This window comes from Chiloscyllium punctatum, chromosome 34 (genome assembly GCF_047496795.1).
Source record: "Chiloscyllium punctatum isolate Juve2018m chromosome 34, sChiPun1.3, whole genome shotgun sequence".
NCBI lineage: Eukaryota > Metazoa > Chordata > Chondrichthyes > Orectolobiformes > Hemiscylliidae > Chiloscyllium > Chiloscyllium punctatum.
The window spans coordinates 46362780-46376043 of NC_092772.1; the positions used below are offsets into that span (position 1 = coordinate 46362780).

The following is a 13264-nucleotide window of genomic DNA, read 5'->3' on the forward strand; positions in this document are numbered from 1 at the left end:
CTCTCTCTCTCTCCCCCTCCCCACACCTGTCTCTCTCTCTCTCTCCCCCTCCCCACACCTGTCCCTCTCTCCGCCTCCCCACACCTGTCCCTCTCTCCGCCTCCCCTCACCTGTCTCTCTCTCTCTCTCCCCCTCCCCACACCTGTCTCTCTCTCTCTCTCTGCCTCCCCACACCTGTCTCTCTCTCTCTCTGCCTCCCCTCACCTGTCTCTCTCTCTCTCTGCCTCCCCACACCTGTCTCTCTCTCTCTCCGCCTCCCCTCACCTCTCTCTCTCCCTCAACCTCCCCACACCTGTCTCTCTCTCTGCCTCCCCTCACCTGTCTCTCTCTCTCTCTCTCTCCGCCTCCCCACACCTGTCCCTGCCCCCCTCCCCTCACCTGTCTCTCTCTCTCTCTCTGCCTCCCCTCACCTGTCTCTCTCTCTCTCTCCGCCTCCCCACACCTGTCTCTCTCTCTCTCTCTGCCTCCCCACACCTGTCTCTCTCTCTCTCTCTGCCTCCCCACACCTGTCTCTCTCTCTCTGCCTCCCCACACCTGTCTCTCTCTCTCTCCGCCTCCCCACACCTGTCTCTCTCTCTCTCTCTGCCTCCCCACACCTGTCTCTCTCTCTCCCCCTCCCCTCACCTGTCTCTCTCTCTCCCCCTCCCCACACCTGTCTCTCTCTCTCTCCGCCTCCCCTCACCTCTCTCTCTCCCACAACCTCCCCTCACCTGTCTCTCTCTCTCTCCGCCTCCCCTCACCTGTCTCTCTCTCTCTGCCTCCCCTCACCTGTCTCTCTCTCTCTCTCTCTCCTCCTCCCCACACCTGTCCCTGCCCCCCTCCCCTCACCTGTCTCTCTCTCTCTCTCTGCCTCCCCTCACCTGTCTCTCTCTCTCTCTCCGCCTCCCCACACCTGTCTCTCTCTCTCTCTGCCTCCCCACACCTGTCTCTCTCTCTCTCCGCCTCCCCTCACCTCTCTCTCTCCCACAACCTCCCCACACCTGTCTCTCTCTCCCTCAGCCTCCCCACACCTGTCCCTCTCTCCGCCTCCCCTCACCTGTCTCTCTCTCTCTCCTCCTCCCCTCACCTGTCTCTCTCTCTGCCTCCCCTCACCTGTCTCTCTCTCTCCGCCTCCCCTCACCTGTCTCTCTCTCTCTCCGCCTCCCCTCACCTGTCTCTCTCTCCGCCTCCCCTCACCTCTCTCTCTCCCTCAACCTCCCCTCACCTGTCTCTCTCTCCGCCTCCCCTCACCTGTCTCTCTCTCTCTCCGCCTCCCCTCACCTGTCTCTCTCTCTCTCTCCCCCTCCCCACACCTGTCTCTCTCTCTCTCTCTCCGCCTCCCCTCACCTGTCTCTCTCTCCGCCTCCCCTCACCTCTCTCTCTCCCTCAGCCTCCCCACACCTGTCCCTCTCTCCGCCTCCCCACACCTGTCTCTCTCTCTCTCCGCCTCCCCTCACCTGTCTCTCTCTCTCTCTCCCCCTCCCCACACCTGTCTCTCTCTCTCTCTCTCCGCCTCCCCCCACCTGTCTCTCTCTCTCTCTCCCCCTCCCCTCACCTGTCTCTCTCTCTCTCTCCGCCTCCCCACACCTGTCTCTCTCTCCGCCTCCCCACACCTGTCTCTCTCTCCCCCTCCCCTCACCTGTCTCTCTCTCTCTCTCTCTGCCTCCCCACACCTGTCTCTCTCTCTCTCTCTCTGCCTCCCCACACCTGTCTCTCTCTCTCTCTCTGCCTCCCCACACCTGTCTCTCTCTCTCTCTCTGCCTCCCCCCCCGTGTCTCTCTCTCTCTCTCTCTGCCTCCCCACACCTGTCTCTCTCTCTCTCTCTCTGCCTCCCCACACCTGTCTCTCTCTCTCTCTCTCTGCCTCCCCACACCTGTCTCTCTCTCTCTCTCTCTGCCTCCCCTCACCTGTCTCTCTCTCTCTCTCTGCCTCCCCCCCCCCGTGTCTCTCTCTCTCTGCCTCCCCACACCTGTCTCTCTCTCTCTCCTCCTCCCCTCACCTGTCTCTCTCTCTCTCTCTCTGCCTCCCCCCCCGTGTCTCTCTCTCTCTGCCTCCCCCCACCTGTCTCTCTCTCTCTCCTCCTCCCCTCACCTGTCTCTCTCTCTCTCTGCCTCCCCACACCTGTCTCTCTCTCTCTCTCCCCCTCCCCTCACCTGTCTCTCTCTCTCTCTCTGCCTCCCCACACCTGTCTCTCTCTTTCTCTCTCTGCCTCCCCCCACCTGTCTCTCTCTCTCTCACGGCCTCCCCACACCTGTCTCTCTCTCTCTCCGCCTCCCCACACCTGTCTCTCTCTCTCTCACGGCCTCCCCACACCTGTCTCTCTCTCCGCCTCCCCTCACCTGTCTCTCTCTTTCTCCGCCTCCCCACACCTGTCTCTCTCTCTCTCTCCTCCTCCCCTCACCTGTCTCTCTCTCTCTCCGCCTCCCCACACCTGTCTCTCTCTCTCTCCTCCTCCCCACACCTGTCTCTCTCTCTCTCTGCCTCCCCACACCTGTCTCTCTCTCTCACGGCCTCCCCACACCTGTCTCTCTCTCTCTCCTCCTCCCCTCACCTGTCTCTCTCTCTCTCCGCCTCCCCTCACCTGTCTCTCTCTCCGCCTCCCCACACCTGTCTCTCTCTCTCTCCTCCTCCCCTCACCTGTCTCTCTCTCTCTGCCTCCCCACACCTGTCTCTCTCTCTCTCCTCCTCCCCTCACCTGTCTCTCTCTCTCTCCGCCTCCCCACACCTGTCTCTCTCTCTCTCCTCCTCCCCTCACCTGTCTCTCTCTCTCTGCCTCCCCACACCTGTCTCTCTCTCTCTCCTCCTCCCCTCACCTGTCCCTGCCCCCCTCCCCACACCTGTCTCTCTCTCTCTCCCCCTCCCCTCACCTCTCTCTCTCTCTGCCTCCCCTCACCTGTCTCTCTCCCTCAGCCTCCCCACACCTGTCTCTCTCTCTCTCCGCCTCCCCTCACCTGTCTCTCTCTCTCCCCCTCCCCTCACCTGTCTCTCTCTCCCTCTCTCCCCCTCCCCTCACCTGTCTCTCTCCCTCAGCCTCCCCTCACCTGTCTCACTCTCTCTCCGCCTCCCCTCACCTGTCTCTCTCTCTCTCCCCCTCCCCTCACCTGTCTCTCTCTCTCTCCGCCTCCCCTCACCTCTCTCTCTCCCCCTCCCCACACCTGTCTCTCTCTCTCTCTCTGCCTCCCCACACCTGTCTCTCTCTCTCCGCCTCCCCTCACCTGTCTCTCTCTCTCTCTCCGCCTCCCCACACCTGTCTCTCTCTCTCTCCGCCTCCCCACACCTGTCTCTCTCTCTCTCACGGCCTCCCCACACCTGTCTCTCTCTCCCCCTCCCCACACCTGTCTCTCTCTCTCTCCGCCTCCCCTCACCTGTCTCTCTCTCTCTCCTTCTCCCCTCACCTGTCTCTCTCTCTCTCCGCCTCCCCTCACCTGTCTCTCTCTCTCTCCTCCTCCCCTCACCTGTCTCTCTCTCTCCTCCTCCCCTCACCTGTCTCTCTCTCTCTCCCCCTCCCCACACACCTCTCTCTCTCTCTCTCCGCCTCCCCACACCTGTCTCTCTCTCTCTCTGCCTCCCCACACCTGTCTCTCTCTCTCCGCCTCCCCACACCTGTCTCTCTCTCTCTCTCCGCCTCCCCTCACCTCTCTCTCTCCGCCTCCCCACACCTGTCTCTCTCTCTCTCCCCCTCCCCACACCTGTCTCTCTCTCTCTCTCCCCCTCCCCCCACCTGTCTCTCTCTCTCTCTGCCTCCCCTCACCTGTCTCTCTCTCTCTGCCTCCCCACACCTGTCTCTCTCTCTCCCCCTCCCCTCACCTGTCTCTCTCTCTCTCCCCCTCCCCTCACCTGTCTCTCTCTCTCTCTCCCCCTCCCCACACCTGTCTCTCTCTCCCCCTCCCCACACCTGTCTCTCTCTCTCTCTCTCTGCCTCCCCACACCTGTCTCTCTCTCTCTCTCCCCCTCCCCTCACCTCTCTCTCTCTCTGCCTCCCCTCACCTGTCTCTCTCTCTCTCTCCCCCTCCCCTCACCTCTCTCTCTCTCCCCCTCCCCACACCTGTCTCTCTCTCTCTCGGCCTCCCCCCACCTGTCTCTCACTCTCTCTCTGCCTCCCCTCACCTGTCTCTCTCTCTCTCTCTGCCTCCCCTCACCTGTCTCTCTCTCTCTCTCTGCCTCCCCACACCTGTCTCTCTCTCCCCCTCCCCACACCTGTCTCTCTCTCTCTCCCCCTCCCCACACCTGTCTCTCTCTCTCTCCTCCTCCCCACACCTGTCTCTCTCTCTCCCCCTCCCCTCACCTGTCTCTCTCTCTCTCTCCCCCTCCCCACACCTGTCTCTCTCTCTCTGCCTCCCCACACCTGTCTCTCTCTCTCCCCCTCCCCACACCTGTCTCTCTCTCTCTCTCCCCCTCCCCACACCTGTCTCTCTCTCTCTCCTCCTCCCCACACCTGTCTCTCTCTCTCCCCCTCCCCACACCTGTCTCTCTCTCTCCCCCTCCCCTCACCTGTCTCTCTCTCTCTCCCCCTCCCCACACCTGTCTCTCTCTCTCCCCCTCCCCACACCTGTCTCTCTCACGGCCTCCCCTCACCTGTCTCTCTCTCCCCCTCCCCTCACCTGTCTCTCTCTCTCCCCCTCCCCTCACCTGTCTCTCTCTCTCCCCCTCCCCACACCTGTCTCTCTCTCTCTCCCCCTCCCCTCACCTGTCTCTCTCTCTCCCCCTCCCCTCACCTGTCTCTCTCTCCCCCTCCCCTCACCTGTCTCTCTCTCCCCCTCCCCTCACCTGTCTCTCTCTCCCCCTCCCCTCACCTGTCTCTCTCTCTCCCCCTCCCCTCACCTGTCTCTCTCTCTCCCCCTCCCCACACCTGTCCCTCTCTCCGCCTCCCCACACCTGTCTCTCTCTCTCTCTCCCCCTCCCCACACCTGTCTCTCCCTCTGCCTCCCCACACCTGTCCCTGCCCCCCTCCCCTCACCTGTCTCTCTCTGTCAGTCTGACCATCTAGGTCTTGTCTTTGTCTCAGTCTCTGTGGGTATCTCACTCTCTTTCTCTGTCAGACTGCCTCTCTGTGTCGCTTCACTCTCCATCCCCCCCGCCCCCTTCATTTCCTTTTCCTCTCTGTCTCTCAGTTGTTGATTCTCTCTCTTTCTCCCTCTCTACGTCCTTCCCATGTTCCATCTCTCTCTCTCTATCCCTCAATCTCCCCATCTCTATATACATCGACCTCACTGTCTCACTCAGTTCCCTGTAGACAGGGTAAATGCCCTGGTTCAGATTTTGGTAATGGGGGCAGCATGGGGCAGTGTTGTTTCAATCACACCTATTCGTCCACTTGCTGAGTGCACTTTGTGCAGTTCCACCGCCAAGGCTGGGAATCTACTGCAACCTCGTGGTCTGGTGCTGGGACAGGGCCTCGGTTGAGTGATTGGGACGTTAGCAATTAGCTTGGCTGGTCATCTCCGAATCTGTCTCAGGGCACCCCAGCTCCATTTCCACCTCAGGGACCCCACCTCCATCTCAGGGACCCCAGATCTACCTCCATCTCAGGGACCCCACCTCCATCTCGGTGTACCCCAGCTCCGTCTCCATCTCGGTTTACCCCAGCTCCGTCTCCATCTCGGTGTACCCCAGCTCCATCTCCATCTCGGTTTACCCCAGCTCCGTCTCCATCTCGGTGTACCCCAGCTCCATCTCGGTGAACCCCAGCTCCATCTCGGTGTACCCCAGCTCCGTCTCCATCTCGGTGTACCCCAGCTCCGTCTCCATCTCGGTGTACCCCAGCTCCATCTCAGGGACCCCAGCTCCATCTCGGTGTACCCCAGCTCCATCTCAGGGACCCCAGCTCCATCTCGGTGAACCCCATCCCCATCTCGGTGTACCCCAGCTCCATCTCGGTGAACCCCATCCCCATCTCGGTGTACCCCATCCCCATCTCGGTGTACCCCATCCCCATCTCGGTGTACCCCATCCCCATCTCGGTGTACCCCAGCTCCATCTCCATCTCAGGGACCCCAGCTCCATCTCGGTGTACCCCAGCTCCATCTCAGGGACCCCAGCTCCATCTCGGTGAACCCCAGCTCCATCTCAGTGTACCCCATCCCCATCTCGGTGTACCCCATCCCCATCTCGGTGTACCCCAGCCCCATCTCGGTGTACCCCAGCCCCATCTCGGTGTACCGCAGCCCCATCTCGGTGAACCCCAGCTCCATCTCGGTGAACCCCATCCCCATCTCGGTGTACCCCATCTCCATCTCGGTGTACCCCATCCCCATCTCGGTGTACCCCAGCTCCATCCCCATCTCGGTGTACCCCAGCTCCATCCCCATCTCGGTGTACCCCAGCTCCATCTCGGTGTACCCCATCCCCATCTCGGTGTACCCCTTCCCCATCTCGGTGTACCCCAGCCCCATCTCGGTGTACCCCAGCCCCATCTCGGTGTACCCCAGCCCCATCTCGGTGTACCCCAGCTCCATCTCGGTGAACCCCAGCTCCATCTCGGTGTACCCCATCCCCATCTCGGTGTACCCCAGCTCCATCCCCATCTCGGTGTACCCCAGCTCCATCTCGGTGTACCCCAGCCCCATCTCGGTGTACCGCAGCCCCATCTCGGTGTACCCCAGCTCCATCTCGGTGTACCCCAGCTCCATCTCCATCTCGGTGTACCCCAGCTCCATCTCCATCTCGGTGTACCCCAGCTCCATCTCGGTGTACCCCAGCTCCATCCCCATCTCGGTGTACCCCATCTCCATCTCGGTGTACCCCATCCCCATCTCGGTGTACCCCATCTCCATCTCGGTGTACCCCATCCCCATCTCGGTGTACCCCATCCCCATCTCGGTGTACCCCAGCTCCATCTCGGTGTACCCCAGCTCCATCTCGGTGTACCCCAGCTCCATCTCGGTGTACCCCAGCTCCATCTCGGTGTACCCCAGCTCCATCTCGGTGTACCCCATCCCCATCTCGGTGTACCCCAGCTCCATCTCGGTGAACCCCAGCTCCATCTCGGTGTACCCCATCCCCATCTCGGTGTACCCCACCTCCATCTCGGTGTACCCCACCTCCATCTCGGTGTACCCCACCTCCATCTCGGTGTACCCCATCCCCATCTCGGTGTACCCCAGCTCCATCTCGGTGTACCCCAGCTCCATCTCGGTGAACCCCATCTCCATCTCGGTGTACCCCAGCTCCATCTCCATCTCGGTGAACCCCAGCTCCATCTCGGTGTACCCCATCTCCATCTCGGTGAACCCCATCTCCATCTCGGTGTACCCCAGCTCCATCTCGGTGAACCCCATCTCCATCTCGGTGAACCCCATCTCCATCTCGGTGAACCCCAGCTCTATCTCGGTGTACCCCAGCTCCATCTCCATCTCGGTGTACCCCAGCTCCATCTCGGTGTACCCCAGCTCCATCTCCATCTCGGTGTACCCCAACTCCATCCCCATCTTGGTGTACACCATCTCCATCTCGGTGTACCCCAGCTCCATCTCCATCTCGGTGTACCCCATCCCCATCTCGGTGTACCCCATCCCCATCTCGGTGTACCCCAGCTCCATCTCCATCTCGGTGTACCCCAGCTCCATCTCGGTGTACCCCAGCTCCATCTCCATCTCGGTGAACCCCAGCTCCATCTCGGTGTACCCCAGCTCCATCTCCATCTCGGTGTACCCCAGCTCCATCTCCATCTCGGTGTACCCCAGCCCCATCTCGGTGAACCCCAGCTCCATCTCGGTGTACCCCATCCCCATCTCGGTGTACCCCAGCTCCATCTCCATCTCGGTGTACCCCAGCTCCATCTCGGTGTACCCCAGCTCCATCTCAGGGACCCCAGCTCCATCTCGGTGTACCCCAGCTCCATCTCAGGGACCCCAGCTCCATCTCGGTGTACCCCAGCTCCATCTCAGGGACCCCAGCTCCATCTCGGTGTACCCCAGCTCCATCTCGGTGTACCCCAGCTCCATCTCAGGGACCCCAGCCGCATCTCCATCTCGGTGAACCCCAGCTCCATCCCCATCTCTGTGTACCCCATCCCCATCTCTGTGTACCCCATCCCCATCTCGGTGTACCCCAGCCCCATCTCCATCTCGGTGTACCCCATCTCCATCTCGGTGTACCCCATCCCCATCTCGGTGTACCCCATCCCCATCTCGGTGTACCCCAGCCCCATCTCCATCTCGGTGTACCCCATCTCCATCTCGGTGTACCCCATCCCCATCTCGGTGTACCCCAGCCCCATCTCCATCTCGGTGTACCCCAGCCCCATCCCCATCTCGGTGTACCCCAGCTCCATCTCGGTGTACCCCAGCCCCATCTCCATCTCGGTGTACCCCATCCCCATCTCGGTGTACCCCAGCCCCATCTCCATCTCGGTGTACCCCAGCCCCATCCCCATCTCGGTGTACCCCAGCCCCATCTCGGTGTACCCCAGCCCCATCTCCATCTCGGTGTACCCCAGCTCCATCTCGGTGTACCCCAGCCCCATCTCGGTGTACCCCAGCCCCATCTCGGTGTACCCCAGCCCCATCTCAGGGACCCCATCTCCATCTCGGTGTACCCCAGCTCCCTCTCCATCTCAGGGACCCCAGCTCCCTCTCCATCTCAGGGACCCCAGCTCCCTCTCCATCTCAGGGACCCCAGCTCCCTCTCCATCTCAGGGACCCCAGCTCCCTCTCCATCTCAGGGACCCCAGCTCCATCTCCATCTCAGGGACCCCAGCTCCCTCTCCATCTCAGGGACCCCAGCTCCCTCTCCATCTCAGGGACCCCAGCTCCATCTCCATCTCAGGGACCCCAGCTCCCTCTCCATCTCAGGGACCCCAGCTCCCTCTCCATCTCAGGGACCCCAGCTCCCTCTCCATCTCCATCTCAGGGACCCCAGCTCCATCTCCATCTCAGGGACCCCAGCTCCATGTTCATCGCTGGGAACCCCAGCTCCATCTCCATCTCAGGGACCCCAGCTCCATCTCGGTGTACCCCAGCTCCCTCTCCATCTCAGGGACCCCAGCTCCATGTTCATCGCTGGGAACCCCAGCTCCCTCTCCATCTCAGGGACCCCAGCTCCATCTCCATCTCAGGGACCCCAGCTCCCTCTCCATCTCAGGGACCCCAGCTCCATCTCGGTGTACCCCAGCTCCCTCTCCATCTCAGGGACCCCAGCTCCATCTCGGTGTACCCCAGCTCCCTCTCCATCTCAGGGACCCCAGCTCCATGTTCATCGCTGGGAACCCCAGCTCCCTCTCCATCTCAGGGACCCCAGCTCCCTCTCCATCTCAGGGACCCCAGCTCCATCTCCATCTCAGGGACCCCAGCTCCAGCTCCATCTCGGTGTACCCCAGCTCCATCTCCATCTCGGTGTACCCCAGCTCCATCTCCATCTCGGTGTACCCCAGCTCCATCTCGGTGTACCCCAGCTCCATCCCCATCTCGGTGTACACCAGCTCCATCTCGGTGTACCCCAGCTCCATCTCGGTGTACCCCAGCTCCATCCCCATCTCGGTGTACCCCAGCTCCATCTCGGTGTACCCCAGCTCCATCTCGGTGTACCCCAGCTCCATCTCAGGATCCCCAGCTCCATCTTGGCATACCCACGTTCCATCCCCATCTCGGTGTATCCCACCTCCATCTCAGTGTACCCCATAGAACATAGAACATAGAACAATACAGCACAGAACAGGCCCTTCGGCCCACGATGTTGTGCCGAACTTCTATCCTAGATTAAGCACCCATCCATATACCTATCCAAATGCCGCTTAAAGGTCGCCAATGATTCTGACTCTACCACTCCCACGGGCAGCGCATTCCATGCCCCCACCACTCTCTGGGTAAAGAACCCACCCCTGACATCTCCCCTATACCTTCCACCCTTCACCTTAAATTTATGTTCCCTTGTAACACTCTGTTGAACCCGGGGAAAAAGTTTCTGACTGTCTACTCTATCTATTCCTCTGATCATCTTATAAACCTCTATCAAGTCACCCCTCATCCTTCGCCGTTCCAACGAGAAAAGGCCGAGAACTCTCAACCTATCCTCGTACGACCTACTCTCCATTCCAGGCAACATCCTGGTAAATCTTCTCTGCACCCTCTCCAAAGCTTCCACATCTTTCCTAAAGTGAGGCGACCAGAACTGCACACAGTACTCCAAATGTGGCCTAACCAAAGTCCTGTACAGCTGCAACATCACTTCACGACTCTTGAATTCAATCCCTCTGCTAATGAACGATAATACTCCATAGGCCTTCTTACAAACTCTATCCACCTGAGTGGCAACCTTCAAAGATCTATGTACATAGACCCCAAGATCCCTCTGCTCCTCCACCTGACTAAGAACCCTACCATTAACCCTGTATTCCGCATTCTTATTTGTCCTTCCAAAATGGACAACCTCACACTTGGCAGGGTTGAACTCCATCTGCCACTCCTCAGCCCAGCTCTGCATCATATCTAAGTCCCTCTGCAGCCGACAACAGCCCTCCTCACTGTCCACAACTCCACCTATCTTCGTATCATCTGCAAATTTACTGACCCACCCTTCGACTCCCTCATCTAAGTCATTAATAAAAATTACAAACAGCAGAGGACCCAGAACTGATCCCTGCGGAACTCCACTTGTAACTGGACTCCATGCTGAATATTTACCATCTACCACCACTCTCTGCCTTCGACCGGTTAGCCAGTTTTCTATCCAATTGGCCAAATTTCCCTCTATCCCATGCCTCCTGACTTTCCGCATAAGCCTACCATGGGGAACCTTATCAAATGCCTTACTAAAATCCATGTACACTACATCCACTGCTCTACCCTCATCCACATGCTTGGTCACCTCCTCGAAGAATTCAATAAGACTTGTAAGGCAAGACCTACCCTTCACAAATCCGTGCTGGCTGTCCTGAATCAAGCAGTGTCTTTCCAGATACTCGTAAATCCTATCCCTCAGTACCCTTTCCATTACTTTGCCTACCACAGAAGTAAGACTAACTGGCCTGTAATTCCCGGGGTTATCCCTATTCCCTTTTTTGAACAGGGGCACAACATTCGCTACTCTCCAGTCTCCTGGCACCACCCCAGTTGCCAGTGAAGATGAAAAGATCATTGCCAACGGTACTGCAATTTCCTCTCTTGCTTCCCACATAATCCTAGGATATATCCCGTCAGGCCTGGGGGACTTGTCTATCCTCAAGTTGTTCAAAATGTCCAACACATCTTCCTTCCTAACAGGTATCTCTTCTAGCTTACCAGTCCGTTTCACACTCTCCTCTTCAACAATACGGTCCCTCTCATTTGTAAATACTGAAGAGAAGTACTTGTTCAAGACCTCTCCTATCTCTTCCGACTCAATACACAGTCTCCCACCACTGTCCTTGATCGGACCTACCCTCATTCTCGTCATTCTCAGGTTTCTCACATACGCATAGAATGCCTTGGGGTTATCCTTGATCCTATCCGCCAGGGATTTTTCATGCCCTCTCTTAGCTCTCCTAATCCCTTTCTTCAGCTCCCTCCTGTATCCCTCCACTGCTCTGTCTGAACCCTGTTTCCTCAACCTTATGTAAGCCTCCTTCTTCCTCTTTACTAGACATTCAACCTCCCTCGTCAACCAAGGCTCACATCTCACTGTACCCCATCTCAGGGACCCTAACACCATCTCAGTGTACCGCACCTCCATCTCAGTGTACCGCACCTCCATCTCGGTGTACCCCAGCCCCACCTCCATCTCGGTGTACCCCAGCTCCATCCCCATCTCGGTGTACCCCAGCTCCATCTCGGTGTACCCCAGCCCCACCTCCATCCCGGTGTACCCCAGCCCCACCTCCATCCCGGTGTACCCCAGCTCCATCTCGGTGTACCCCAGCCCCACCTCCATCCCGGTGTACCCCAGCTCCTCCTCCATCTCGGTGTACCCCAGCCCCACCTCCATCCCGGTGTACCCCAGCTCCATCTCGGTGTACCCCAGCCCCACCTCCATCCCGGTGTACCCCAGCCCCACCTCCATCCCGGTGTACCCCAGCTCCATCTCCATCTCGGTGTACCCCAGCTCCATCTCCATCTCGGTGTACCCCAGCTCCTCCTCCATCTCGGTGTACCCCATCCCCATCTCGGTGTACCCCAGCTCCATCTCAGGGACCCCAGCTCCATCTCAGGGACCCCAGCTCCATCTCGGTGTACCCCAGCTCCATCTCAGGGACCCCAGCTCCCTCTCCATCTCAGGGACCCCAGCTCCATCTCAGGGACCCCAGCTCCATCTCGGTGTACCCCAGCTCCATCTCCATCTCTGGGACCCCAGCTCCATCTCGGTGTACCCCAGCTCCATCTCAGGGACCCCAGCTCCATCTCGGTGTACCCCAGCTCCATCTCCATCTCTGGGACCCCAGCTCCATGTTCATCGCTGGGAACCCCAGCTCCCTCTCCATCTCAGGGACCCCAGCTCCATCTCCATCTCAGGGACCCCAGCTCCATCTTGGTGTACCCCAGCTCCCTCTCCATCTCAGGGACCCCAGCTCCATGTTCATCTCAGGGACCCCAGCTCCATCTCGGTGTACCCCAGCTCCCTCTCCATCTCAGGGACCCCAGCTCCATGTTCATCGCTGGGAACCCCAGCTCCCTCTCCATCTCAGGGACCCCAGCTCCATCTCCATCTCAGGGACCCCAGCTCCCTCTCCATCTCAGGGACCCCAGCTCCCTCTCCATCTCAGGGACCCCAGCTCCATCTCCATCTCGGTGTACCCCAGCTCCAGCTCCATCTCGGTGTACCCCAGCTCCATCTCAGGGACCCCAGCTCCATCTCGGTGTACCCCAGCTCCATCTCGGTGTACCCCAGCTCCATCTCGGTGTACCCCAGCTCCATCTCCATCTCGGTGTACCCCATCTCCATCTCGGTGTACCCCAGCTCCATCTCGGTGTACCCCAGCTCCATCTCGGTGTACCCCAGCTCCATCCCCATCTCGGTGTACCCCAGCCCCATCTCGGTGAACCCCAGCTCCATCTCGGTGTACCCCAGCTCCATCTCCATCTCGGTGTACCCCAGCTCCATCTTGGTGTACCCCAGCTCCATCCCCATCTCGGTGTACCCCAGCTCCATCTCGGTGTACCCCAGCTCCATCTCGGTGTACCCCAGCTCCATCTCGGTGTACCCCAGCTCCATCTCGGTGTACCCCAGCCCCATCTCCATCTCGGTGGACCCCAGCTCCATCTCGGTGTACCCCAGCCCCATCTCAGGGACCCCAGCTCCATCTCGGTGTACCCCAGCTCCATCTCGGTGTACCCCAGCCCCATCTCCATCTCGGTGTACCCCAGCTCCATCTCGG

The 13264-nt window shown here is 59.8% G+C and overlaps 1 protein-coding gene across 1 annotated transcript in view; it reads right to left on the reverse strand.

Annotated features, from left to right (window-relative positions):
* Positions 1–1432: 1432 nt before the first annotated feature.
* LOC140458733 (uncharacterized) overlaps positions 1433–13264 on the reverse strand; it is a 16529-nt gene continuing 4697 nt past the window's right edge. Inside the window, exons 3-6 of the mRNA XM_072553393.1 lie at positions 12727–13264; positions 11743–11985; positions 3111–3720; positions 1433–1860 (exon numbers count right to left, since the gene is read on the reverse strand). The exon at positions 12727–13264 is cut by the window's right edge and continues 2014 nt beyond it. Coding sequence (XP_072409494.1) covers positions 1433–1860; positions 3111–3720; positions 11743–11985; positions 12727–13170 — 1725 coding nt within the window. The 5' untranslated portion in view covers positions 13171–13264. The remainder of the gene's footprint in view (positions 1861–3110; positions 3721–11742; positions 11986–12726) is intronic.